Source organism: Notamacropus eugenii, chromosome 5 (genome assembly GCF_028372415.1).
Source record: "Notamacropus eugenii isolate mMacEug1 chromosome 5, mMacEug1.pri_v2, whole genome shotgun sequence".
NCBI lineage: Eukaryota > Metazoa > Chordata > Mammalia > Diprotodontia > Macropodidae > Notamacropus > Notamacropus eugenii.
In genome coordinates, this window is record NC_092876.1 from 271839047 (window position 1) to 271866223 (window position 27177).

Here is a 27177-nt window from a genome sequence, read left to right on the forward strand (position 1 = left end):
ATATCAGCAAAGGAGATCTGAATCCCTAAGAAGAAAGTAATATGAGAAAGAATGTCTTTTATAGGTTAAATGCCAGTGAAGAGATTAATTTATTTAGTGGGAAGTATTTCCTTTGTTTAATAATGGAACTTGAAAGGTATAATATCTTACTTCTGATTATTTGTATGTAGGTATGTCTGTGTGTGTGTGTGCAATTTTAATCCTTGAGAAAAAACAACATCAAATTCCTATGGATTTGAGTGAAAGCAAATGGAGGTGGGGGTGTAGGAGGGTAGAGGAGATAATGAATGACCATACCTTTGAATTAGGAATTCTTGATCTTCTAATTTTGGTAATTAAGTAATATTTTGAGATTATAAAATTTTAGCCTGTGTCTTAGTGAACAGTATAGCATAATAAATTTCCACTTTTTAATTATTTATGGTAAAGAGCTATGGGAAATAGGTAAAATATTGCTCTAAGATATGAGTTTGTTTGTGTGAAACATTTCTCACTGCAAAATAGATCACGGGGAACCATTTGCTGTTTATTTGCCTGACACAGGCCTAAATGTCTTGAGGGCTTTGGGAAGGAATGATCATGGAAGGTTTTGGCACTATTCACAAGTGGACTAAAATAATGTATATTGTGTGTGTGTATATATATATATATACATATATATATGTATATACACACACATTATATGAACATATACACATCTATGTATAAAATAAGAGTGATATAGCTGCTATTTTGTTGCTGTTCTGTCATTTCACATTTTCTGTATTTTGGAGCTTTCTTGGCAAAGATTCTGGAGTGGAGTGCCATTTCCTTCTCCAGCTCATTTGACAGATGAGCAACTGAGGCAAACAAGGCTAAGTGATTCAGCCAGAGTTACAAGACTAAGGCCAGATTTGAATTCATGAAGAGGAGTCTTCCTGATTTGGAGCCCAGGGCTCTATCACTGCACCACCTGGCTGTCTGGGTGATATTTTGCATAGTACTTTAAGGTTTACAAAACATTTTATATACATCTTCTTATTAGTTGTTGAGATGTAAAGCAGGAAGAATGGTGAGACCCTCGCAACTACTCTGTGAGATACTCATCTGTAATATTATCTCCATTTTCCTGATAAGAAAACTGAAGGTCAGTTTGTGTCTTATCTATAATCACACATCTAGCATCATAGCAAGAATCAAATCCCAGCTTTCTTGAATCTTGATCCAACTTTGTACTATACAATACTAATCAAAATAGAAAGCGATTAATGTTGGTGGGGGTGATTCCTATACTTGGTATTATTTCAGCTCTACTACATCTCTTGCATACATCTATTTCTCCTCATTCCCTTATTCAATAAACCTTAGTGGCTCCCCATTATCTAAAGGATCAAATATTAATCCTTTGCTTGGCATTTAATGCTCTTCATAATTAGGCTTAACCTTCTCTTTTGAGTCTTTATTATATATCATTCCCCTCCATGATTCACCACGCTGGCTTTCTCATTCCCCTTAGAGACAGTATATCTTAACATTCAATCTCCTTTCTGACTCAGTGATTTTGCACTGTCTCCCATTTCTAGAATACCCTCCTTCCTAAAGTTCCCCTCTTAGACTCACTCATTTCCTTCAAGACTCACCTCAAGTGCCACGTCATGCATGAAGCTTTTCCTGGTCAACCCAACGCCAGCCTATAATGCCTCTCTGCAAGATGATCTTGTCTAACTTTGTGTATTTCTCTGTTATTGTCTAAAGTACTAATATCTTCACAGTCACTAAGTTCGCAATATTACTGTCATCCTCATTCTCATTTATCCCACACATACAATCAGTTATTAAGTCTTGTTTCTACCTTCACAACAACTCTTGTATATGTCCCATCTTCTCCACTCACACAATTATCTCCTTCTATTACTTCATTACCTCTCACCTAGATTATTGTCTTCTGGTTTTTTTCCCCTGCCTCAGATCTCTCTTTCATTCCAGTCCATTCTTCACTAAGCTGCCAAAATGATTTTTCTAAAGATTAAGTCTCAATATGTTAAACTCTCTTGATTAAAACTTCAATGACTCCCTGTTTCTTTTAGGATCAAATAAAAATCTGTTGGTTGACATAAAACTTTTCATAACCTGTTTCCTCTCTACACTTATAGCCATATTGTGCTTTACCTCTCTCTATACACATTTCAATGTGGTATGCTGGCCCACATAAGTTTATACACTATATCCTGACTTAATGTTTTTGTACTAGCTGTCCTTGATGCCTGGAATACTCTTCTTCCTTTCCTCTATTTCCAAGCTTCCCTAGGTTCATTCAAGATTTAAATCAAATCTTACGTTCTATAAAAGGCTTTTCCTAGTCCCTCCCCTTGCTAATTTGTTTTCTCTTAGATTACCTTCCCTTATATATCTTGTATATACATAGTGGTTAGTAAGTTCTCTTCCATGAGAATATGAACTCCTTGAAGATGTGGGAGAGTTGGAACACTAATTCGTTGTTGGTGGAGCTGTGAGCTGATCAAACCATTCTGGAGAGCAATTTAGAACTATGCCCGAAGGGCTACAAAAATGTGCATATCCTTTGACCCAGCAATATCACTTCTAGTACTGTATCCCCAAGAGATTATAAAAATGGGAAAGGGTCTCAAATGTACAAAAATATTTATAGCAGCACTCTTTTTGGTGGCCAAAAACTGGAAAGCAAGGGGATGTCCATCAACTGGGGAATGGCTGAATAAACTGTAGTATATGAATGTAATGGAATACCATTGTGTTATAAGAAATGATGAACAGAAAGACTTCAGAGAGGCCTGGAAAGACTTATATGAACTGATGCTGAGTGAAAGGAGCAGAACCAGGAGAACTTTGTACACAGCAGCAACCACAGTGTGCAAGCATTTTTTTCTGGTAGACTTAGTACTTCATTGCAATGCAAGAACTTAAAAATTTCCCAATGGTCTCTTAAGGCAAAATGCCTTCCACATCCAGAGAAAGAACAATGGAATTCAATTGCAGAATGAAGCAGATCATTTTCTTTTGTATTATGTTTTGATTTGTTTTATGATTTTTCCCACTCACTTTAATTCTTCTATGCAACATTACTAAGGTAAAAATGTATTTAATAGGAATGTATGTGTTAAGCCTATATAAAATTGTGTGCCGTCTCAGGCAGGGAATGGGGAGGAAGAGAGGATAGAGAGGGAAAGGAGGGGAAAAAAATCTAAGTTACATGGAAGTGATTATAGAACATTGAAAACAAACAAAATAATAAAAAAATAATAAAATAAAACAACTCAAATATGACTTATTTAAATAAATTATTTAAGTGAAAAAATGGAAGGTGCTATTTTACAGATGAGAAAAAATGGGGTAAAGAGAGGTTAGGGCCCAAGTTTTCCTGACTCTTGGCCAGCATTCTATCACTATGCCTCACTGCCTTCTATTTATATTCCATCATATTTATAGGAGTTTTGCATGTCTTGTATATTTAGGATTATCTTTTAAAATTAGATTTGCAATTTATAGAAGTCATTTTTGTGGATTTACATGTTTATAGAGTTTGAAAATTCCTTGTAAGATTATGTTTGCCATTTTTCTATAAATAACTCCTTCTTTCCCAGTTCAAAAAAAAAAAAAGAATGTGAGCTCCTTGGGGTAAGGCATCATATTTTTGCCTTTCTTTCTTTCTGCAATATCTAACATAGTGCCTGGCAGGCAGGTAAGTAGTGCTCATAATTGTTTGCTGGCTGTTTTGTTCTTTTCTTTATAACACTAGTATCCAGCATAGAGTTGGTACTTAATATTCCTTTGATAAATAATTTACTGATTAATGGATCAATCAGTTGGAAGGTAAAGAGGACAAAGGTACTATAGCTTGAAATTTGGTGGAAAGTCAGGGTCATTGGATAGTTCATCATGTAAATGAGTTGGAATAGAATCTGTCTTTCACCATAAATGGCAAAAAAAGAAAACTTTGAGCAAATGATTGGTTTTCAAATGGCAGCTTCAAGTGGTTTACTTATATTCTTCTGGGCAAGCTGATAATAACAGTAATGGCGAGCATACACTACAGGATGAGCATCAGAAGCAAAATGCATTATTTGATATTGCTGGTGCATGGAGAGCACCAAGGGGCCAAGATCCAGGGCAAATTGGCCTACCATTTTGCTATCCAGTATTTAGAAGAAAAATAGTTTATGAGGTACATGATCAGACAAGTCTGCTTACTTAGGTCTAAGTTGGAGGACCCCTATAAAGCTATGTGTCCTCTGGGGCCAGGAGTTTACTACACCCTTTACAGAAAGGCCAGATTATTAATTTAATTTTTCAATTTACAACTATAGTTTACATACCAGGACACATTGATGGGTACTATGATTGAGAACCACTAGAAAAGATTATTATGTGTGATGTTGAGATTTGATTTTGTTTGAACTAAGAATACCATTTGGATATAGTATGAGACTCCTCTTGTGATTGGTTAACATAACAGAAAAAGTCATTGTAATTCAGGGTTTGTTGTTACTGGAAGACAGGTTATTGGAGTGCTAGTTGTGAAAGTATCACAGAAAGCTCCTTGATTATTAACTTCAATGGGAGGATTTCTTTGGAGAAAAAACAAATTTATTCAGCCTTCCAGATTTAGTGACTATCATAGCCTCTTGGAGGAACTTGAGATAACAGGATTCCAAGAGGCCTTGGAGAAGGATGATAACAAGAATTAGAGATTCTGCTGTAAGATAAATAGAAGTCATGCTCCAGAGAGAAGGAGGAAAAGTAAAAGCATATATTTCAGTAAACTGAAGCAATAATTGAGTGAAAATTATAGGGTGTATTATTGTGGACTTTCCTAACCCTAACTTTGGATTAACCCATCATTCTCTCTACTCATTCCTGCTGAATGTTGCAGGAAGCAGTCACACAACTGTTGTCACTGGATCCACTAAAAATGGATGCTACATAAAGTACGTTGCAACCTCCATATTATTTTGAGCTTTTATTCTTCCTTGATTGATTTCCTGATCACTCCCCACAATAGATGCTTTAGGTCATCTCTTTTCTCATCAAGTTTCTACTCCATCTTCTCCCTCTCAGAAAAAGACTTTCCCTTATATTTTACCAAAAAAAAAAAAAATGAGTCTATTCATTGTCAGCATTCTTTTCCCCAGCTCTGCTCCTCAAATCCCCTCCATATTACTTCTCCCCAAATACTCTATGATTCTCTTCCCCTTTCTTCTGAGAGAAAAAAGTGGTCCTTCTCTTGGCCAAGGTTCACAGTTGCTGCTGCTTGTCTTTACTCAAAAAGGATCATGACATCAGGGAGGTGATGCCATGGCAAGCAAATGGATTGGATTTAAGTGAGGGAGGGCTGTGCCAGGGTTCACCCTTGTACTTATCTTCTTAGTCCTGTTGCCTTCTGTATCCTGGAGGAGCTAGCCCCTTTGATAATCTTTCTCTTTAATCTTTAATTTCTCCTTATCCACCAGTTCCATCCTTTCGGTTTATGAATAAGCCCAAACCTCTCCCATCTTTTAAAAAAATCTATTTAACCTTGTCATTCTCTCAAGCAATTGCTGTGTGTTCCTCCTCCCTTTGTCAACCAAAACTCCAAGGAAGAACTTTCCATACACATTATTTTCACTTAACATCCCACTCCATTCTTGACCCATCTCAATCTAACCCCATCATTTGCCTGAAATTGCTCTTTCCAAACTCTACAATAATCTCCTAATTGTTAAACATGATGGTCTTTTCTCAGTTAGCATACTTCTTGATCTCTGCTGCATCTAATATCTTTTTCTTGATAATCTCTCCTCTCTAGGTTTCTGTAATGCTGCTATCCTCTTGTTCTCCTTCAGTCATCTAGAATGAATCTTTTTCAGTCACTTTTGCATTAGCTACACACCTCCTATTGTGTAGGGAAGAAACTTTATGTATATCCCTAGTTTTATCCTAGCGCTTCTCCTCTTCTATCTCTGTACTCTTTTTCTTGATTGTCTGATCAGTACCCACACATTCAATCAGCATCCCTATGCACAGCTGGGACTCATCAATCACCTTATTTTCCATCTCACATCACTATATGCTAAATGTCTCCACTTAGAAGCTTCATAAACATTTTCAACTCAAAATTTCTAAAATAGAACTCAATATCTTTTCCCCTAAATCTACCTTTTCTCCTAACTTCCCTATGGCATTCACACAGTGTGAAATTCCAAATCTTATCATCTCTTATAAAATCCTCAATTCCACTCCCTCCAACTTAGCTAAGAAGATGACCTCACTTCTTACTGTACTAAGAATATTAAGATCCAATGTGAATTACCCTTGTCTATCTGTTTAAACCTTTTAAATGTCCTCATTCATTCTTTCTTCCTTCATTTCAGCCTCAGAGAAAGGAATGGGATTCTTTCTTGCTAAAGCTAACCCATTCACCTCTCTCCTTCATTACATTGCCACTCATCTCTTCTAGAATCTTTCACCATCAGTCTTTCTCCCTGACAACACTTCTCTTATCACTAAAGTTTCAGCTGACTCATGTATTGAAATTAGACAGAAAAATTGCCTTCCCAGTTCCATATTCTGGTTTAGCTTTGTACTTAAGGTAGATCCTTTGGGTGACTGAAGAAATTGCTATTAGAGACAGTAGAGTACATTTTCAGGAAGGAAAAAAAGGACACTCATTTTCACCCTCATTAGTTCCTTTATGACCTCTGCCACTGCTCTATTTCCTCTTCCCCAGATGACATATGGAAAAGCATGTGTGTAGTCCACTGCTAAAATTTTTTCCCTGCACTACTACCACCAAGCTCATTTTTCTCCTTTATACAGTCAGACTCTGGCCCTAAGGCCAAACCTTGAAACTTTTCTTCCTCATTAAGGATGTGCTTTAGCTGGCACTGAATGGGTGGATGCACTTTCTACTTCAGAAATCCTGTGCAAATACCTGAAACTCAGGTTTTGCAGGTCAGACATGAAATAACAGTTGTAAGATCTTTTACCATTGTACAATAGATTGTACAATATAAATTTAAATATATATATACATATATGTGTATATAGTAATATAATATTTAATATAATGCTATGTAATACAATACAATATACATTATATTATGTAAATATTTATATAAGTAAAAAACTGATAGCAAAGCTAAGGTTTAAAAACATGTCATTGAAGACTGCTATGGAAAAAAATATACTTCACAGATTAGTTTCAACAACGCATACCCAAATATCAGTGAACTTCAAGATGGAAAAAACTGGCTTACCAGCTTATGCAGTTCTCTTTGCACTTTGAGGTAGAATTTGAAGATGAAACTGATCATCAAGGTTCTTTTATATTCCATCATGCCTCCTACAGCTGTTGGTGGAATGTGAATTTCATCTAGCACCAGTCTGCAAGCCTTGCTCAACATTTCATCATTCCATTGTCTAGATGAAAAGAGTGGACATAGTTAACATGCTGTGTAGGTAGTTCAGTGGATAGAGCGTCAGGCCTGAAGTTAGGAAGACTTATCTTTCTGAGCTCAAATCTGGCCTCAGACACTTCTAGCCCTGTGACCCTGGGCAAATCACCTAACCATGTTTGCTTCAGGTCCTCATCTGTAAAATGAGTTGAACAAGGAATGGCAAACTAATCCAGTGTTTTTGCCAAGATAACCACAAATGGGATCACTCAAAGCTGGATACAACTGAACAATAACAAATTTTTAGCAACCTGTTCCATAGTGGTGTAACAGCACATACCCTAGCATACCCAAGATGGCTGCTAGCACAGGTTCTTAAATCTGCTTTACTAGGAAAGATAGCCATTTAAGGGGTCAACAATCATTTTTAATTACATTCACTAGTTCAGAGAAAAAGTCAGCACCCTGAACTTCAGAGAAAATACAAAGAAAATATAAGCAGAGAAATAAAGAACAAGAGACAAGGCTCTACTGCCTGAATCAAAGCAATATTGCTATACACTTTACATACATTCCTTGGAGCAGCTAGGTGGTACAGTGGATAGAGTACCAGTGCAGGAGTCAGGAGGACTTGAGTTCAAATCTCACCTCAGACACTTGACACTCACTAGCTGTGTGACCTTGGGCAAGTCACTTAACCCCAATTGCCTCATCCTGGGTCATCTCCAGTCATTCTAATGAATATCTGGTCACTGGATTCAGATGGTTCTGGAGGAGAAGTGAGGCTGGTGACCTGCAGAGCCTTCCCTCACTCAAAACAGTCAAATGCAAGTCATGTCATCATTTCTCTGATGGCATGGTCTTCTTCGGCAATGAAGGACAAACACACACATACATTCCTGAATTGAGAGACCATTTACATCTGAGCAATCAGACGTCTGAACATATGGCTACTCAGCGGCTTGACCAGGAAATCACAGAGTTCTTCTCCTTGACCAGGAAATCACAAAGTTCTTCTCATAAACAAGCCCCCAAAGTAAAATACCAACCTCCCAGTATATATAACAAAGACTTGACTCCTCATTGGCTCAGAGTCAGTAGGCATGAAACCTACATGACTCAGCATAGCTGTGAACTATCAGGGTTCAAAGGAGATCAATCCTTCAGATGCTTTCAATGAGCCTGAGCCTGGGAAACTGAAGTCCAAGAGAAAACAAAAATCCCACTTTGCTTGCTTTTACAAGTACTTATGAGAATAATCTCATTTTCATTTTCAAAATGTACTGAAAAGAAACATTTTAATACCCCCAAAATGTAATGTGCCTCACCAAGCAACTAATTTGCTACTGAGGAGTCCATTTATGGTGATATAAATTTTATTAATATAGTAGAAAGAAATATTAGGTAAAGGGGAGTCAGATAGATAGATAGATAGATAGATAGATAGATAGATAGATAGATAGATAGATAGATAGATAGATAATCATCTTACTTTTTCTCACTCATTGTTAAAATGTCACCTTTATCTTAAAGAGACAGATCCTGTGGTTTTCCTTTTTCCACAAACATCTGCTAGGTAGCGTAATACTGACAACTATATGTCATCAGAAAAAAAAAGTGTCAGCCAAATTGGAATACTTTTTTTAAAAAAAGAAAAATGCATAACATATTAAATTTAATACCTCTTTGTCATAACATAATCAACAAATCTTTAAAATGTATAAAAGACATTCATTTTTACTATCCATCTCACTATAAAGTATTTTAAAGATTAGACTATTAAAATATCTTGATTTTGCATGATGCAACAATCTTGATAACATTCTGTGAAAATGTATGCATTTCTAGCTCTAACTTCTTTGCCTCAATGGCAAATAAGTTTTATTTTAATAATATAATATTTGATCCTCAGAATAATTCTGGGAGGTAGATGTAATCACCACCATTTTATACATGAAGAAACTGAGGCTAAGATAGATTAAGTGACTTGCTCAGAGTCATACAGCTGGAATGCCACCAGTGAATAATTCAGTTAATGAATTTCATGTGTGGTAAGGAGAGTACAAAGAGATGGGTGATAAGGAGAAAGAAGCATGTTTACTTTCACTCTCTATGGTTCTTTTCTGACTTCTGCTACTGGTCTCTTTTCCCTTCCCAAGTGACATGAGTGGAAAGGTATAAGTGTATCCTCATAATCTTATCCTATACTTTTTTTTAAAATGCTAGACAAAGCATCAACTCCATTAGTGGCTACACTTAAACAGTTTCCCTATAAAACATTAGTTTTTTATTAAAGAAATCATTTACTGTGAAGGAGGTATCTTTGATCCATATGTCAGATGATTACTTGTAGTCTTCCCTTTAGCGATTTACAAAAACAAGGTTCTTCATATATTTTTTTTAAAATAGAACCTAATGAAAATAAATAGAATCTAGTATACACTGTATGCTGACAAATAATAGAAAATCTGTATTTTATCTCTAAACTTCACATATTTTATAATGTATTCCAACATTCATGTCTTCAAAATTTTCATAATGCTGTCTATGTATCTTCCAATAGCATCTACTGACAAAAGACAAATTTTAGTTTGCTATCATTTGTTTTAGAGTAATGATTTTTACCACAAGAAGAAGCATTTCCCCAAAGGCATGTGGATTTTTGCCTTTCACTATTGAAAAAAAAAATCTCAAAAGAGGCTTCTAAACATTGATCATTAAGTTTATTGAAATTTTATAAAATAAAGACTGAGTAGGATCATCGTGGCTTTGAGCTCATCAAAGAGCCTACACTGAGAATAGTGTTAGTTCTTTCATTTTCTTGTTTTTCACTTATGTTTGTGTTATAAGTATGACCTCTACTACAAAAGAAATTTTCAGTTGTCTTTTTAAAGGCAATTATACATTTTTGGAAGATGAATTTAGAACTAGATGATATAAAGGGCAGCTAGAGGGTGTAGTGGATAGAGTGCTGAGCCTGAAGTCAGAAAGATTCATCTTCTTGAGTTCAAATACTGCCTCAGACACTTACTAGCTGTGTGGGCAAATTGCTTGTCTGTGTTTGCCTCAGTTCCTCATCCATAAAATGAATTGGAGAAGGAAATGACAAACCATTCCAGTATTTTTCCCGAGAAAACCTCAAATGGGTCAGACATGCCTGAAATGACTGAACAACAGGATGGTATAATCCATAAATCTACTTAACTAGGCAAATATAAAATGCAATATACTAGAAGCAGATGAATGAGGGGGTCTCTCTCAAATTCTTTGTAACATGAAACTCCCATTCTTCTCTCAAGATAACTTTGAGCATTGTTTATGAAATATGACCATCTGACATATGGACCAAATGAGAGCATGAGGATCAATCTGTATATTCCATGTTAATGAAGATCCTTTCACGTTTTATAAAGACAAAGAATAAATATATATGTATTTATATATACATGCATATATGTCTGTAATTATACATATATGTGTGTAATTTTATATATACATATGTGATATATATGTGTGTATAGATAAATAAATATGTATATATTCCTTGGCTAGAAAGGCTAGTTATATAGGACTTTCTCCCCATTGATAGAGACTGATTACTAAATGTCCTGTGCGTATGCAAGAGGTAGGGTGCAGAGAGATCTGGGGTTCTTCTGATTTCTAGCTTCAAGAGAAATTTCCATTCCCATCTCTTTTTAGTTCACTAAAGTGAGAGAAAGACTATGAAAAGAGGTTTCTATGAGAGGAATTGGTATTCTCTATCATGTCCCTATCCTAAGCTTGCTACACTAAAGACTGGGAAATTTTCCCCTTGGTGAAATCTCTCTCTCTCTCTCTCTCTCTCTCTCTCTCTCTCTCTCTCTCTCTCTCTCTCTCTCGCTCTCGCTCTCGCTCTCGCTCTCGCTCTCTCTCTCTCTCTCCCTCTCCCTCTCCCTCTCCCTCTCCCTCTTTCTCTCTGTCTTATAAACTAGATTTTTTTCACTCCCAATGGGAGAGCTCCTTGATACTAAATTACATGGTGTATATTCTTCTTTATTTACTTTCCCTGATTTCTGTTTGCTTTTGGTTTGTTGTATTTATTTGCTATTCACTAAATGTGCTCATTTTATGACTGGCATCCAGCGGAATGTAAGGCTTTGGTGCCTCGGTTCTCATTAAGGAACAACAATCAGGAGTTTAATTTGAACCTAAAAATTATATTCCCTAAGCTAATGACATTAATGGAAAAGATAGATGTATCTCTAGTTCAGTACCTCTTCTCTCTGAGGAGAGGAGAAGGACCTTTTGACCCAATGTCCCATTTCACCTCCTGGAGGGAATCAAAGTCTCCTTGATGAATGATGAGGGGGGAAAGATGCTAGGGTTGTCTATTCTTGCCTCATTACAAACTTCATTTAGATCCATGGGAACATACATAATCTACAAGGGTTATGTATGAAACAAAACAGAAACAGCACACCAACACTCCTTACGTCCAAATAGATATAGGGACAAATTGATTATTTTATTTGCATAGGGAGCATGTGGTGAAGAGATTAACTCTGCTTAAGCTGTTTGGCAACTCTCCTACACCTTAAAGTCTTAAAGGGCAATAAATGAATTCACTTACACAAGGCCACAAAGTCAGTAAGTGTCAGAGGGACTTAAGCTCAGATCTTTCTGACTCTGAGGCCAGTTCTTTATCCACTACTCCAGGCTACCTACATAAATAGAGTTCTAATATTTTCTTTCTGTACCCCTATATCTTGGACATCCCATTTTGAAGACCAGTAGTAGAGAATAATAGAGGGAAAATTCAAAGACTAAGAAGTTGAGCCTCTGTTTTGCCATTGCACATCCAGAATTGAGTCAGGAATGAAAAGGTTACAAAAGAATTTAACGTCATGGCCTTGGTCTTAGGCTCAGATGATTATGCAAACCTCACTAGCAACAACATGCGTACTATAATACTTTATAGTTTAAAAGTATTTTATTTATATCATCCTATTAGATCATCAGACAAAATTGTGAGTAGGTCAGGCATTGGGGGGGATTCATTAATAAGTGATTTCTTTCATGTGGGGAACTCCCCATTAGAAAAAAAGTTCTCCAGTGGTAAAGATAAGCAACTCATGCTCAATTTATACTTTTAAAGAGTTGTGTGCAGCACTGAGGGGTGTCAGAGGCAGGACTTGAACCTTCCTGACTAGGGGCAGCTAGATGGTGCAGTGGATAGAACACTGTGCTTAGAGTCAGGAAGACCTGATTTCAAATTCAGCCTTAGGAACTTACAAGTCACTTAACCTTTTGTTTTTAACCTTAATTTCTCAACTGTAAAATGGGGACACGCTAGAGAATGACAAAACACTCTAGTACCTTTGCCAAGAAAACCCCAAGAACAAATTTCTGGGATCACAAAGAGTTAGACATGACCCAATAACTGAACAACAACAAATTCCTGGTGCCAAGGCTGGCCTTTTCTGAAATACGCAATGCTATCTCTTAGACTGAATATCATTACCTCTAATTTTTTCAGATGTGGGAACAGACTCAGCAAAGTTAAGCATCTTGTCCAGGGTCCAATAACATATGAAGTAATTAGAAGATCACAATGCATGAGGGAAGGAGGACAGAAAATAAGCATTTATATCCTATGTTTGAAGCACTGTGCTAATTTACAACTATTATCTCATTTGATTCTCACAACAACTCTGAAAGATAGATGCAAACAGAGTTTAAGTGACTTGTCCAGGGTCCCATAGCTAATATGCATCTGGACCTGGATTTGAACTCAGGTCTTTATGATTCCAAGTCATATTTATCTACTTTATTCACTGAACTACCTAGCTGTCACTTATGGCATGCTTCCATACCTGATTCTTTATCCATGCCTAAAATGAAGGCCCATCACCCTTTTCTGATTTAGAATGCCTTCTTTTTCAGAGAACCAATTGAGGAAGAATCATCACAAGAAAGTTAACCACTAGATCATTATTTTTCTTTTGGCTACAATAATTTATAAAGATTGTGAGACCCACTTGAGCCCCTCATCCCCCAAAGAAGGTGGAAAGCCTGAACCGGTCAATCAGAGAGGACAATTTGAGCCCTTCTGGACTGACAAATCAATAATCCAGGGAAATCCTCCCTGAGTAAACCCCAAATCCTCCTGCTATGTCACCAATCACAAGACTGGATTAAGTTTGGACAGTCTTCCTGAGTCAGGGGCACTTCCTTGCTTCATGGATTTATAATCTGTGTAGATGAATCCCAAAGCAAGCTCTGTTCTGACTGCAGCTCCACATGCATGGTGCCATCTTGAGAGAAATAAAAGCAAACATACAACCTAATTCTCTTTGTCTTTCTTAGACCAAACTCTGGGCTTGACAAAATTCATGGAGAAGTTATGACTCATCAGTAAGGAGATACTTACACTGCTGAGGTGAATAATCCCTAAAATATTGAAGTACAATATTCAAGCACTGCTCAAATGATAGAAGACATGTAGTTTTTAAAATAGTGATTGTTTTAAATTAGAAAATGGTGATTTCATCCCATGTCTTTCAACATACCTGCCAATGAGCTGCTCACAAGTTTTGCTTGCTGAGACTGTGGTAGGACCAACCCTTCCAAAGAACATCTTAAGGTCCTTAATAGAGTTTGTTCCTTCTCTAAATTGGACTCTCATTCCAGCATTAACAATTGCAAAGGCATTTTCTAAACGCTGTGCTTGTCGTTGGGCAGTTATAAAGTCCCACTAAAAAGAGAAAAGTTCTAAATTATTATCCTATGACATGGGAAACATATAGAATTAAAATAAAAGTCTTTTATCCTTGCTCTCATCAATATCTTGAATACAACATTAATCTGAATTTTTATACTGAAGGGGATCAAACAAATGAGACTCTATGTAAGTGATAACATGCTTGATGGAAGAACCTAAAACATTCTCATTTTAACTGTAGTTATTGTAGTAACTGGAAGAAGTGGTGGCAGTTGTCTCATACCGCTGAGTATACCCTGCATCTATCAGGGGCATCAGAAAGGAAGTAACTGGATCTCTGTCTGAGGATTGTCAAATAGTATTCAGGTTGTCAGCTTACCTTGACAAGTCATGGGAAGTTATATGTAGGAGATTTGGAAGAGGAGATTCAGAAAGAGAGAGGAAGTCTGGGGAAAATAGCCATGGACTAAGGAGGTCCATGCTCAAGGACACCATGGCCTGGCTTGGCCATGGAGAGACACAAGTAGAAGTGACAAGTTTATCAAGGACCAATAGGGTAGTACTTAAAGTTCCGAGGGCAGAAGGTGTTTATTCTAAGAAAACAGTCACATTGTGGAAATCAGTGTAAGCCAACAGGACACTTAGAATGACACTTAGCTGTAAGGGAACTGCAATGTCTCTCTGGTGAGGTAGTTGATTTTACTACTGGAGCAACAACCTATTCTGTTAAGCAGCAATTTAATCATTTTTTCAAATGGCCAATTGTGATGGCATAGACATAGGTGATCAATGAAGAAAGTACTCACCCTGTGGAGTTTGGGAATGACAACAGAGTAAATAATCTCTCCATCATGAAGTTCTTCCTTGAGAGATGGAGTGAAAAGTTGCTCTATAAGGATTTGCCGTTTTCCTTCTGTTGGAGAAAATATTTGTTTGAAAAAGAATTTCACAAACCACAGAGTATCCTATGTTTTTTAAGGATAAAGTTTTTGAATCTACATTTTAAAAAAATTACATGTAGGTAAAGAAAAGAAATCCCTCAGTTCTGTAATCCTCAGTTGTATGTACATGTTAAATCCGATTTTTTAAAATTTTTTAAAAATGTATACTATTTTTACTCTAAGGAAGTCAGTGTATTTAGGGTTAGGGTTATGTATTGTTAAATAAGAGAAAAAATTAATGTGCCTGGCAAATATTATTTCATCTTTAATGGAAAGACCTTCAAGAAAAAATTGCCTTCTCTTGAGACTTAGAAATTTTAAAAACTTATTAAAAATTTTAGTTTCCACTAAATTCATGGATGATGCTTTATTGGGGTGACTGAGTTCTACAAAGTGATGGTGGAGGAATAGTAATTTTGACAGATCCTAATATACTGTAAAGGCTTTGTGTACACGTCTGCAAATGAGGTATGTCTGTTGTCTCTTGTGCAAAGACGTTCATCTCCAGAAATCTAGGCAGCAGGTGATTTTGCTTTGCTTTATTTTTTTCCATAGTGACTCATAAAGATCGTTTGATAAGACATGGAAAGGTTGTGATTTACGTGGGTGAAAGGATTTCATCTATTTCCATGAAATCACAGATATTTTGAAGTAAGAAGAAGCAATAATAGTTTGAAATAGAAAATCCAGTGACAACTAATGTATCTTTCTCAACAAAAAGATTTTGGTAAAGTCTAAATTATAGCTACATGACGCTAAATATGCAAGAAGAAAATGGAAAAAAAATTAGTCAGATATTGGATAATTGGTCTAAAATTTATGAACCGGTTAGATGTTGTCTGTAGTTTCAGGTAGATGTTTGATGCCATTCAATTCAACAAATATTTATCAGGTGCCACCTCTGTGCCAAGCAGTATGCCAGGCATACAAAAGCAAAAATCATCCCCTGCTCTCAAAGAACTCATCTTTGTAAGGAGACTAAATTGAATACTTGCTGATTTGGGACCACAGGATAATTTTCATTCAAAATGAATGATTTATGATAGGCTTCTACTTAACTACCAATAACATTTACAAAGCAAACAGACAATTTGGTATCTTACCTTTAGAGATTAGATTGAGGATGGCCTTCCCTGCTGCTAGAATGGGGTTGATGTCAGAATAATCATGTTTACTTGCCACATGCCCCCCTAAAGTCTACAAAAAAGAAATGAAAAGAAATATATAAATATTTTCATCTCTAATTGCTGATTATATGCTTTGGGAAGAATGTGCTCACTCATTCAGTTGTCTGCCTATTTGTGCTTTTCTTGTCAAACATACTGTAGTGGTTTGCCATTCTCCAATGTGTCCCCATTTTACAGATGACAATCTGAGGCAAATAGCGAATGAAGCAAACAGAGGAAATGAGGCAAATTGCCCAAGTTCACACAGTTAGTGTAGTGTCTAAGCCAGGGTTTGACCTCAGATTTTCCTGACTCCAGGACCAGTGCTCTGTCCACTGTACCACCTACCTACTCCCAGCTTCTGGGAGGGCTATACATGTCTTTTTTTTTTTTTTTTAAATCTATAGAGCAGAATCAGCAAAGGTCTAGTTTCTATGCTAGATCCTAAAGTGACTGACTCTGATTTAGGGGAAAGAAGGGGATGTGCAGAAAGACTAAGAGATCAATTTCCATACCTAGTCTTTGACCTCAAGATAGAAAGTGCTAGACAAACAAAAACAACTTACACAGGAGATATTTGGCAACACAGACTCATGTGTACTAAGTCATAAAAATATGATGCCATTGTATCTAACAGAAACATTGATTTAAGAGCTGAAAAGAGCTTTAGCAATCATTTAATACCTCCCCTTGTTTTACAAATGGGAAATTTGAGGCCCAGTGAGGGATCATGGGATTATAGCTCTAAAATCAGTAGGAATTATTTCAGTTATCATCTAGTCCATTGCCTTTCATTTTACACATGAAGAAAGTGAGGCGCAGGGATGCTAAGACAATTGCCCAAGGCCATAAAAGAATAGGTAATAGAGGTAGGATTTGAACTCAGTTTATCTTACTCAAGTCAGTGCTCCTTCTACTATACCCCAAGGAGAAGTGGCTTGTTCAAGATTTCATGATGAGTCAATTGTAGACACCTAGAATTAGAACCCAAGTTTTCTGATTTCTTAGGACAGTGTTCTTCCTACTACTTTCCCTGCCTCTTATTTTGCAACACAAGACCATTTAAATCATAATGGGTGCTTGTCATTATTGACTTGGACTTTGTCTAAAAGCTACATCACTGTTTTTCTGACAGGACTAGATATATCTAACTAGAGATTCTAATTGTGAAAAATTTTTTTAAAAGGGACGCACAGCCATGTTCCGGATCTGCTGTCCAGCCAGTGTTCGCAAGTGCTTCAGGAGAGCACGGTATGTTTTAGTCTTCTCTTTTGGCTCGTTTGAAACTACAGAAGTCAAAATTTCTTTCATTTCAGCCAGAGTACATCCAGCCCCTATTGTCACACCTACAATTAAGACAAATGGATTTTTTAGTGGTCAAGTTTATTTAGAATGACAGAAACTAAAGATCCCTCAAGTTGAGTTTTTTAGGGGGAAAGAGAAGGTGATTTGAATTAGACACATTCAAACATGTATCCATTGAACAGATGAGGATAATAGAAATCATTCAAAAAGATGATAATATAAGCTTAAAATTTAGCCATGAATTTTCCCTTAAAAAAACACAAACAAACACAATTTTCATATGTTTTACCTGGCTCTGGAAGTAGAATATATGTTATGTACCTATGTATCTATGGATTTTATATGTTTTCATTTTTGAAAAATAATTCTTAGCTCAAATCAAGTGCAATCTTATGCATAGAGATTTTCTTAATCGTCTAAGGATCAGGACCTTTGATCAAAGAATAAAATAACAACAGAAATCCTTTATATTTATTTTGCATTTTGTGTGTGTGTCTATACATGTGTGTACATGCTGTCTTCCCTGAGAAAATATAATCTTTTTAAGGATAGAGACTTTTATTTCCAGTTTTTATATCCCCAGTGTCTAGCACAGTACCTCCCATATAATGGATGTTTATTAATGTTTATTGATAGATTAATTAATTGATTATTCATCTCCCAACTGTTAGCTTCCTTCTCTTGAAATTTTTTTGTATTTACTTAACTGCATATATGTTACATTCCATTAGTACAGTATAAGATTCTTAAGGCAGAAACTTGTGGAATTCATCCAGGTGGTTGATAGTGAATGCTGTTTCATTTCTGCTTTCATAATCACAGTCTAGCATAGCTTCCACATAGTAGAAACAACATGAGTGTATACTGAATTAAATTGAACGATGTAGATTGTAGAGAGGAAAATAAGAAATAGTATTGGACTTATTCTAACCACGATGTTAACCTTATATGTTTTGTCTATTTATAAGGCATGCCCTGTATATATGACCAGTGAATGATATTGTCTGAGTCACTAACCCATGAAGAATAAAAAGGTCCTTGCCTCTAACTTTAAGCTTGTGTTGAAAGTCAAATACACAGTGAGGAGACTCTGGCGGGGTATAATTGAGAGTTGACTAAAATTTGTTGTCATGCAATTTCTCTTTTTTTAAAAAAAAAACAATAATAAAGAAGACTAGCCTTTTATATTCTGCCTGTCTCTAAGAATACCACATGTATATTTACCCATTCATCTATGAATTTCAGCTATTTTCATTTTTGGAAAAAGCTTAGCCATGAGGTTTAAAGTTTAAGTGATTGCTTAATTTAAATGTGTGTGTGTATGTGAATGTGTATTCTTCTTTCAAGTCCAAAGTATGAAAGTAGTAAGATAGATATGTTATTTTCTCCAAATTAATGCATTTTCAATTTAAACCAATTCAGCAAACATTGGTTGAGCACCTGCCAAAGACAAGACATTGTGCTATTTTTGATATTAGTTTTTATAAAGACCTGTGAAGTTGGAGTGTGCCATATGCTCTTTTGATTTTAGAAAGTAATTATGTTCCTTCTTTGCTCTAAAAGGGAGCTTTAACTAGGTAGGATAAATGGAAATTTCTCCTTAGATATATAACTGAAATTCAAAGTTGGAACATTTGAATAAGATTTTCCTCACTGATAGATGCCGTGATGATGGTATCACAATGCTGTGTATATAGCGGTCATTTAAAAATGTTGATGTCTTGATTTGACTGGAAGTGGAGAGCCTGTGTGAGACCTGGAGTTGACATAAGAGCTTTGGAGAGGGGCCTTCTTTATGCTTGCCTCAAGAGAGGACACATACAGTTGCAGACTCTCTTGTAAGAGAGAAAAAGAGAGAGATTCAGAGAGACTTTTTGATAGTGGTAGGCAGATATATCAAGGAACTGGCATTTCAAGATGTCTCTGATTTTCATCTTGCCTTCCTAGAGACTTCACAAAATTTCTCCTTGGATGAGTATCAGGGACTCCCACTTAGTTGAGTTGAGCTATCTTGTTACTGGGGGAAATATTATCTCTGTGTTAATATTGTCTGGTAGATTCTAATTTTCATAAATCCTCTAATTGCTGTTTGTTCTGTGATTGGAAAAATACAGTGTTTTCTCTTTTTGGGTTTTTGTTTTGCTTTGTTTTGCTGTTCACTATTTTTGAAGATCTTTTTTGCAACTAAAATTTGGTGGAAAGGAGCCAAATCTTTGGAAAGCTGGGGTACTTCTTCCCCTTAAAGGATGATAATAAGGAAAATAACTTTAAAAATTCTCTACATTAATAATTTTAGGGGAGGAAGAATAAATATAATTTTAGTATAGTTCCCTCTTTTTGAGGGAACAGAATGGCCAACTTGGTGGCTTCTTCTCTCACTCCCATCCAGCCAAGAAGTCTCCCTTGGAGAGACATGGGAAATATTAAAGATATTTCTATTCATGCCTTCCCACATCACATTTATGTAACCCATGTATAAATAGGTATAACTTATGTGGTCAATACATATACTCTACAAAAAAAAAATTTGACACACAATGTTATATCACTTCAGCATTTATAGAAGTCACCCAGATCTTTACTTCATACAATGTTAGTGATACTGTACAACTAGATTCCCTATTCTCATCTTGTCTCATCTGCTCTGCTTACAACACTCTCCATATCTGGAACAAATCCTTTCTCTTAAAGCCCATAGCAGGTACTTCTTCCTCCAGAAAGTCTACTCTTGTCCCCTCATTTAGGGGACCTTTTGAATTATCCACATAACTCACTATTTGACTTCTGCTATATATTGAATTCTATTAACCAGAATTTTAGTTATTTGTATAGAACTCTTCTTCCAAGAGCATAAACTCTTGGAGGACACAAGTTGCCACCTTTTTGTCCTTATATAACTAGTGCCTAGAACAGTGATTTGGACATAGTCAATGCTTCATAGATATTTGTTGAATTTGATTGACCTAGGTATGAGTATCTGTTCACCTAAATATCTTCCTAGTATATTGTATCATTCTTTATATTCAAGTCAACATGACAGACATTGAGTATGTTTGAGTGGATTACAGAGAAACTATTTGTGTGTATGTATGTATGCATGTATATGTGTATATATATGTACATGTATGTATGTGTGTGTATGTATCCTTTTCAAGATCTGGTTTATTTTCAAGCATTGTTTTTGGCCCAATATGATATCAGTGGCACATGCTCATATGCAGCAAGAATGAAAACCAAAAGATAGTGATGATGATCCACAAAACAGTCTTAATCAAGGCAGCAAAATCATTAGGAAGGGCATCTTCTATTCTTGTGTATCACTTCAACTAAGTTTTTAGAAAGGTGTAGTGTTGCTTATTTTCCTAGATTACAGAGTTTACATAAAAGAATATTAGCACTACACAGGACCTTAGAGATTATTTCATATAATCCTCTCATTTTAGATCAGAAAATTGAGATCCAAAGAAGAAGAATAAGTTGAAAAATGCAGGATTAATGGAATTATTTAGCCAAAAGAAAATTTTGAGTTTATTCAGCTTCATCATTTTATTTTAAATTTGAACATATTGAAGCCCAGAGAACAAAAATAATTTATTCAAGATCAAACTAGAGGGCAGAAGATCTAAGAATAAAACTCAAATCTCCTGACTCCAAGTCTGGTGCCTTTTCCACAAGGGGAATGTTCAATCAATCTTGGTTAATGAGATCATCTGAATCACTGATTTCTGGAGGTTTCAGATTCCACCTGGCTGAGGCTCCTGTAGAGAATCTATTTGATATTCTTTAGCATGAAATACATTGATTTTTGGAGAAATCAAAAGATACTATCTCCAAATATTTTGTAATTTTGGCTATCAAGAAAAATGCCAAATCACCAAAAGCAATTCTTAATTTTGTCTAGCTATATCCCCAAGCAGAGGACAAGTTTCCTATTGGACAATAAATCTTAATTAATTAATACTTTAATTGTATATATTTTACATGATTACCTTCTATTTTGAATTATATTTGAGCACATATTGTATCTCTTTATTAGAATATAAGGATCATGAGGGCAAGAGATGTGTTTTATTGTGCCTCTGGTATTTAATGTAAAGTAGATATTCAGTGTGTGTAATGTTAAATTTGCTGAAGAGTTTTTGCCCAATAAATTCATGCCAATGGAGAAAAAGAGTAGAGAAAGGTTGATGGAATCAAATTTTTATGCTTCTAGAAGATTTTAGATAATGTAATACCAGAATTGCACTATCAGTCAATTTGAAAAGGATCAGTGGACAGACACTTTATGAATATCAGGTTATAAATTGAATATTCAGATGATTGTAGTGAAGCATAAACATTCTAACATGAAGATACCAGTAATCATTACTAACATCTTACTAGTAAAATGAAGTACTTACCATCATCTGTAAAATCCACAAAATTTAATTCTGTAAATCCCACTGGTGATATAATAATAGGGTGAAATTCTCCTTTCAATTTCACATTTAGTCCTTCAATGAAAAGTCATTTAGAGGTTTAAATAGAGGAAACAGAGACTTTCTTTTAGTAACTATTCAATATATATAAAACTGGATGACTTTCCAGAATTAAACTGTGACTTCAAGAATTCATTTACAAAAACAAAGCCCACAAACCATTCTAAAAGACCATATTTATGAATTCTAAAATAACAAACTTATATCTACATAGCTATGACTTTTCAGGGAGTTTAAAATACTATCTTCCACAACCTTATTGTTATCACACATGACTGAAACTCTTGAAGGAACTCAGTGACAAAAGATGTTTGGTATCTCTGCTCACCTACTGTGGTGTTACCCATGACAAGAGGTGCTGTAGGGTACTTCATTCGTAGCTCCAGAAGTTCACTCATATTAGCAGGGGACAGCCACATAACCCTGTCTCCACAAAACATAAGAGTTTTCTTCTGGGGATCTTTTGCCATCCTCTAGAGGGAAACAAAGCATAAGAAATGCTAGGGAATAGTCCCTCAGGTAAAGCTATCAAGCAAAAACCTGAAGCAAAAATAGCCATAAAAAGTGAACACCATTTTTGTAGTTATAAACTCTGAGTCTTACAGCCCTAAAATGGTGGCTTATTAGTGCTAGAAAGAATCTCAAAAATCTTTTGGATCAACCCCATCATTAAAATAATAGTGGTTTACTGGATATCATTAGCTATGTTCTTGGGGGTTTGTCTGAGATTGTTTGGATTCTTAGTAGCCTGTGAGAAGGGGACCATCTCCAGTAATTCTGATCTGTATCTTGGCACTGGACCCAGATGACTCTGGAGAGAAAAATAAAGCTGGCATCTTTGCATCACTTAAATTCAATTCACTTGCAAGTCAATGGCATCCCTTTCCTGATGTCATGGTCCTCTTCAAGAACAAAGGACAAACAACAATTTGTGAGTAGTAGAAAACACCCTACTTGAGACACAACTGGCAAGTTCCAGTTGGGTAATGCAGCTCCATCTCCTCTCCTCTCCCTCTTTCTCTCCCTCTCCTCTCCTCTCCTGTCCTCTACGCCCAGTTTCCACCACATTGTTACCCAGTTTTCCCAGCAATTATTTTTCAAACAGTGAGTTCTTATCCAAGAAGCTGGAGTCCTTGGGTTTATCAAACAGTAGGCTGCTATATTCATTGACTACTGGTCTTGAGTACCTAACCTATTCCACTGATCTACCCCTCTATTTTTTAGCTAGTACCAAGTGATTTTGATGACTGTTGCTTTATAATACAATTTGATATCTGAAAGCACTAGGCCACCTTCCCTAGCATTTCTTTTCATTAATTCCCTTGATATCCTGGACCTTTTGTTCTTCCAGATGAATTTTAATATTATTTTTCCTAGCTCTAGAAAATAATTTTCTAGTAGTTTGACCCCATGAAACCAAGTTTAGGAGGGAAGCAGAAAACTGGGAAAGAATTTTTGCAACTAATGTCTGTGATAAAGACATCATTTCTAAAATATATAGAGAACTGAGCCAAATGTACAAGAATACAAGTCAATCTCCAATTCATAAATGGTCAAAGGATATGAACAGGCAGTTTTCAAAGGAAGAAATTAAAGCTATCTATAGTCATATGAAAAAATGCTCTAAATCACTATGGATTACAGAGATGCAAATCAAAACAACTCTGAGGTTCCACATCATACCTATCAGATTGGCTAACATGACAAAACAGGTAGATGATAAATGCTGGAGAAGATGTGGGAGAGTTGGAACACTAATTCATTGTTGGTGGAGCTGCGAGCTGATCTAACCATTCTGGAGAACAATTTGAAACTCTGCCCAAAGGGCTACAAAAATGTGCATGCCCTTTGACCCAGAAATATTACTTCTAGGACTGTATCACAAAGAGATCACAAAAATGGGGAAAGGTCCCACATGTACAAAAATATTTATAGCAGCTCTCTATGTGGTGACCAAGAACTGGAAATCAAGGGTATGTGCATCAATTGGGGAATGGTTGAACAACATTATATATAAATGTAATGGAATACTATTATTCTATAAGAAATGATGAACAGGAGCACTTCAGAGGGCCTGGAAGGATTTGTATGAACTGATGCTGAGTGAAATGAGCAGAACCAGAGGAACATTAAACACAGTAACAGCCACAGTGTGCAAGGACTGTTTCTGATAGACTTAGCCCTTCACAGCAATGCAAGAACCTAAAACATTCCAAAGGACTCTTGAGGCAAAATGCCATCAACATCCAGAGAAAGAACTATGGAGTTGGAATGTAGAATGAAGAAGACTATTATCTCTAGTGTTATGTTTTGTTTTGGTTTGTTTTTTTCATGGTTTCTCCCATTCATTTTACTTCTTCTGTGCAACGTGACTAATGTGAAAATGTGTTTAATAAGAATGTATGTATAGAACCCATATAAGATTGCATGCCATCTTGGGGAGGGAGGGCGAAAAAATTTAAGACTTTTGAAAGTTATTATTGAAAACTGAAAACAAATAAACTAATTTTTAAAAAGATATCTTGGGGTTTATGGGCTAGATTTCTTTCTTAAGGACCACACCTTAAACTCTGGCTCACATCGATTGGCTAACAATGGCTTCCAACCCAAGCCTCAATTAGTGATCACTGTTTGGGACCTGATAGCTCAGAATTGTGTCTGTTTTGGACAGAAACCCTGAGGATCTTCCCCTCCTAGATTGATTTTTTTTTTAATTAGGTAAAAAAGGCCATTCTTTGACTCACTTCTTACCTATGGACATTGCCTCAGACAAACTGAGACCTGGGAAAGCCTTGGCTTAAAAAGGTCTCCCACTGCATCTGAGGCCATCTTTAACTGTTCTGATCTATTTCTTGCCACTAGACCTGGATGCTCAGGAGAAAATAGTGAAGCTGCTGACTTTGAAAAGCCCTTCCTCACTTAAATCCAATTCACTTGCAAGTCATGGCATCACCTCCCTGTTGTCTTGGTCTTCTTTGAAAAGAAAGAACAAACAATAACTTCTCATTAGAAGTGTGCTAAATGTTATCAGCTGGGATGAACCAAAGACCTGATTAGGGATAGATAAGGTAAAAGTAGAGTAGGGAAGGGGGGATTCCTAGAGAAACTTTTTAACACCTCAGTGGTGTCAACATCTTATTATTTCCTTGTATTCTCCTTGTATATCAACAACAATCCATTCATGCTCCAATCTCCTGTAGGACCAATAAGTGTTTACACTCTATTGGCCCACATAGACTTAAATAACTTTAATAACTTTTAATAGCTTTGAATGTCACAAAAAAGACATTGGAAGAATGTTGGTGATAAACCAGTGGGGTTTTGTCACAATTTATGAATAATGAAAAGTACTGGGCAGTTTTTCAAATATAACTCAGAAAATTCTATTCCTCCTCTTCTGTTCTGGTCCCATTTCATTGTTCTTATATGATGCCTATACCATATACATGTACTAATTAGCTCACTCAGTGTATTGAACATCCAACTAGATGTGAGAATCTAGGAGCTGAAGGGATGTTTTTGACACAATTGAAGAGATATTCTTTGTGAATTATGAATTTCCAGGTCAAGTGAATACACCAAAATGTCAATGCTACCCAAACACACACACACACACACACACACACACACACACACACACACACACACATACACATACACTTCACATTATAAAAAAGAAAAGAAATTGAAGTGATACATTTGTCATAACTTTGAAGACAACAATTAAAGTTATGAGTTAATATGGAAAATAGGATGCTATTAAAATAAAGAAGTTTTATACAACAAAAAAAAAATAATATTTTCAAATAAAAGAAAAACAGTCTAGGAGGGAAATTGATAAGTACATATGATAAAAGTCTGGTAAGCATATCTGACCAATATTTGACATCTCAAATGTAAGATGAATTTACTTGAATTTGCAGTGATGTTTATTCCCCAAATGGACAGATGGTCAAAGGAGATGAATAGGTAGTTCTTGAAGAAGAAACATGAATTATTAGTAAGTACTTGAATTATTTGTCCTATCTGTTAAACTGTGCAAACCTCATCAACCTATTGTACTGTTTCTTCATATCTAATATTAAGGGGTTGAATTAGATGATCTCTGTGGTCCCTTTCAGATTTAACATTCTGTGATTCTGTAAAAACTGTTCAATTTTTCTAATAATCAGAGACGTACACAATAAAATAAACTTGAGGTACCACCTTATACCCTTAAAACTAGCAAAGTTAGTTGGAAACAAAATTCAAACATGTTGGGGCCATAGAATAGTAAACATGTTCACAGAACTGTGAATAGGAGGTTTCATTGATGTAAGCACTATCTATCTAAAATCATCAGTAAGCACTCTCTATAATGGAAATAAGCTAGGAGCCTTCCCAATAAAATCAGGGTGAAACAAGGATGCCCATTATTATCAATATTATTCAATATTGTACTAGAAATGTTAGCTATAGCACTAAGAAAAGAAAAAGGAAATTAAAGGAATTAGAATCAGCAATGAAGGAATAAAATGATCACTCTTTGTAGACAGATGATGGTATGCTTAGAGAATTAGAAAGAATCAACTAGAGAACTAGCTGAAATAATTGACAAGATTAGCAAATTTGCAGGATGCAAAACAAACAAATCCACATAAACCATCAGCCATCTATACATTAACAACAAAGTCCAGCAGCAAGAGACAGAGAGATTCCATTTAAAATAACTATAGACAATATAAAATACTTGGGGGTCTATAAGCCAAGAAAAACCTAGGAACTATATGAACACAATTTACAAAACACTTTTTACACAAATAAAGTGAGATCTAAACAATGTTTATTGTTTATGGTTAGTCTGTTTATGGTTAGTCTGAGCCAAAATAATAAAAATTTGGGGTTTTAGCCAAAGTAATACCAAAGGGAAATTTTATACTTCTAAATGCCTCTATCAATAAAAGAAAGACCTGATCAATGAATTGGGCATGTCATGGGAAAAAACTCAGAAAAATAATAAATTTAAAATCTCCAGATGAACACCAAAAAAGAAAAGTCCTGAAAATAAAAGAGATTAATAAAATGGAAAATAAAATAACTGTCAAACGTATAGCTAAAACTAGGGATGAGTTTTATGAAAAAAATAATAAAATAGATCAACCATTAATTAATTTGGTATTTTTTAAAAAGACAGAAGAAAACCAAATGAAATGGGTAAAT

At 35.7% G+C, this 27177-nt stretch overlaps 1 protein-coding gene across 5 annotated transcripts in view; it reads right to left on the minus strand.

Moving 5' to 3' along the window:
• Nucleotides 1-27177, minus strand: part of LOC140506074 (aldehyde oxidase 4-like) — a 120231-nt gene that overhangs the window by 54450 nt on the left and 38604 nt on the right. For 4 of the 5 annotated variants that reach the window (XM_072612832.1, XM_072612835.1, XM_072612831.1 and 1 more), the window contains exons 9-15: nt 22307-22451; nt 21901-21993; nt 17390-17541; nt 16133-16226; nt 14895-15001; nt 13937-14121; nt 7251-7413 (exon numbers count right to left, since the gene is read on the minus strand). In XM_072612832.1, the coding sequence (XP_072468933.1) occupies nt 7251-7413; nt 13937-14121; nt 14895-15001; nt 16133-16226; nt 17390-17541; nt 21901-21993; nt 22307-22451 (939 nt within the window). The remainder of the gene's footprint in view (nt 1-7250; nt 7414-13936; nt 14122-14894; nt 15002-16132; nt 16227-17389; nt 17542-21900; nt 21994-22306; nt 22452-27177) is intronic. The other variant, XM_072612833.1, reaches the window with a different exon arrangement.